General features: G+C 38.0%; 1 protein-coding gene across 1 annotated transcript; it reads left to right on the forward strand.

The window, feature by feature from the left end:
- Window positions 1-369: 369 nt before the first annotated feature.
- Window positions 370-1607, forward strand: LOC104947793 (putative serine protease F56F10.1; the record flags this gene model as incomplete). The annotated part of the gene is made up of 2 exons (XM_010773889.1): window positions 370-653; window positions 1389-1607. Coding segments are annotated over exons 1-2 (432 nt in total), but the record flags the coding sequence as incomplete, so codon positions are not given.
- Window positions 1608-2132: the final 525 nt, after the last annotated feature.

Raw genomic sequence — 2132 nt, forward strand, 5'->3', positions numbered from 1 at the left:
TTTATTTACATCACTTTACATTTCCACGTGTTTTATTCACCTATCTCTGCTTTTGTGTATACCTCTTTACATTCTGTCCCATTCCTTATTATTTTACAAAAGTATTCTTAATTAAAGCACTCCTATGACTAACTTATTTATTTAAATAAAATAACTTTACTTCACTGGAGAAGAAAAAACATCCAGGTTTTTAAGCCATATTTTACAACACAATTGCAATTTAACATTTAAAAAAAATTCTCGATCAATTTGAAGTATTTAAATAAAAAACAGTCTGATATCACAAATCTTGGGGAAAAAACTTTGGCAAGTCTGTTTCGCAATCCTGAAGCAGTTATTTCTCCCATATTTTTAACGAGTCATTGAACGCATCAGCAGATCACATGACCACATGGAAGTGAATCACATGCCTCCTGCCTGCTTCTTCTGTTTGTATCAACATGGCTGTTCAGAGGAGTGAGTCTCTCCTCTCCAGCGTTACTGTATTTCTGTTATTCTCTCTGTGTGTGTTTGCAGAGGGAAGGGTTAAGGGCTTCAGGAAGTTCAGTGAAGGCCAGGACCCTGAATGCACCACGGGGGGTGTGTGTGATGAGCTGTGGTTCACCCAGAAACTTGATCACTTCAATGGAGCTGACAGCAGACAGTGGAAGCAAGTAAGTCCTAAAAAAGGATTGAATAAATACATGTTGATTAAACTGGGTTTGCAGTGAAGACCCCATAGAGTTTTCATAGCGGAGGCCACTGTAAATCTTGCAAAACTGAAACGTATAACTGAGTTTCAGGAAGTGCATCATGCTGTTGCAGCAGGCTATGCTAGTTGAAACAGTTTGCATAATATGAGAGGTAGTAGTTTCCTCTTTAAGACTATCTGTACGTTGCATCATCTTTTATACTTTTCACTGTGAAGCTTTGCACATTTTCATTCAGATTTAACATATTTGTTTCATATTTTTATTTTCTTAATTTAGCTTACCATGTTATTATAATTATTATTCCTGCATTTAACTTGCAGCAGTATTTCACCGGCACTGTTTTATTTCTCTATGACTTCATTTGTCTGTATGTTACATTGTTGACTTACTATCTCATTATTATCAGTTATTATCTTGTAACTATGACTTACAGGATATTTGTGTTTCTTTTCTGTGGTCCAAATGGGCTTCCATACATGTCCAGATTTTTTTTGTCACGTAATAAAGACAGCAGACAAACTGTTGCAAACCTGACCATCAATGTGTATTTTGTTTAGGCTGTTTTTTAAATCTGTAATATGTTGCTATGCATGCTTCTTAGCTAACATTAAGCTGTCTTTGGCTCCTGTCTGCTGTAACAAATGTAAATGTCCCCTCGGTGGGACGAATAAAGGAATTCTGATTTCCCCCCCTCAGAGGTATTTTGTAAACAAAGCGTTCTCCAGGCCCGAGGGTCCGGTGTTCCTGATGATCGGGGGCGAGGGTCCTGCTAACCCGGCCTGGATGCAGAACGGCACCTGGCTGAAATACGCAGAGAAACTGGGAGCGCTGTGCTTCATGCTGGAGCATCGCTTCTATGGGAAGAGCCGACCCACCAGGTGCACTTTGAGCTTTCTGATTAACTTTTCCTTCATTGTTTTATCACACACACACACACACACACACACACACACACACACACACACACACACACACACACACACACACACACACATTTTCTTTGACTCTAAGATAATATCTACACACAAACAGAGTTGTTATTTCCCAAAATCAGCACTGCAGTCAGTCGGCGTCATCACCAGGAAGAGTTTGGCTTTCTCTCCGGGTTGAAAACATGGAAAGATTGAAAGGCCTGATTGTCTTAGGCAACGAATATCTTAAGTCCCAGTCTCCTCCAACAATGAGAAAAGACTTACAATAGTTTAATAAAGACATATTGGTGCAAGAATAAGAGAGGTATATTTAGTATTGTTCAGTAGAATAAATACTATGTACAGAACTAATGTATATATGTGACATTAACAAAGTGTTTATGATGCTAAATATGACAAAATATACCCCAAATATTGTGATTTTTTAAATTTTCCACTTGTTAAGAGGTCCTAATGAATGTGAAAAGTACAACATATTTAATGTGCACTCTGTAAGGACACAAAAAAG

Source organism: Notothenia coriiceps, unplaced genomic scaffold (genome assembly GCF_000735185.1).
Source record: "Notothenia coriiceps isolate Sejong01 unplaced genomic scaffold, NC01 NC01_scaffold00013101, whole genome shotgun sequence".
NCBI classification, from domain to species: domain Eukaryota; kingdom Metazoa; phylum Chordata; class Actinopteri; order Perciformes; family Nototheniidae; genus Notothenia; species Notothenia coriiceps.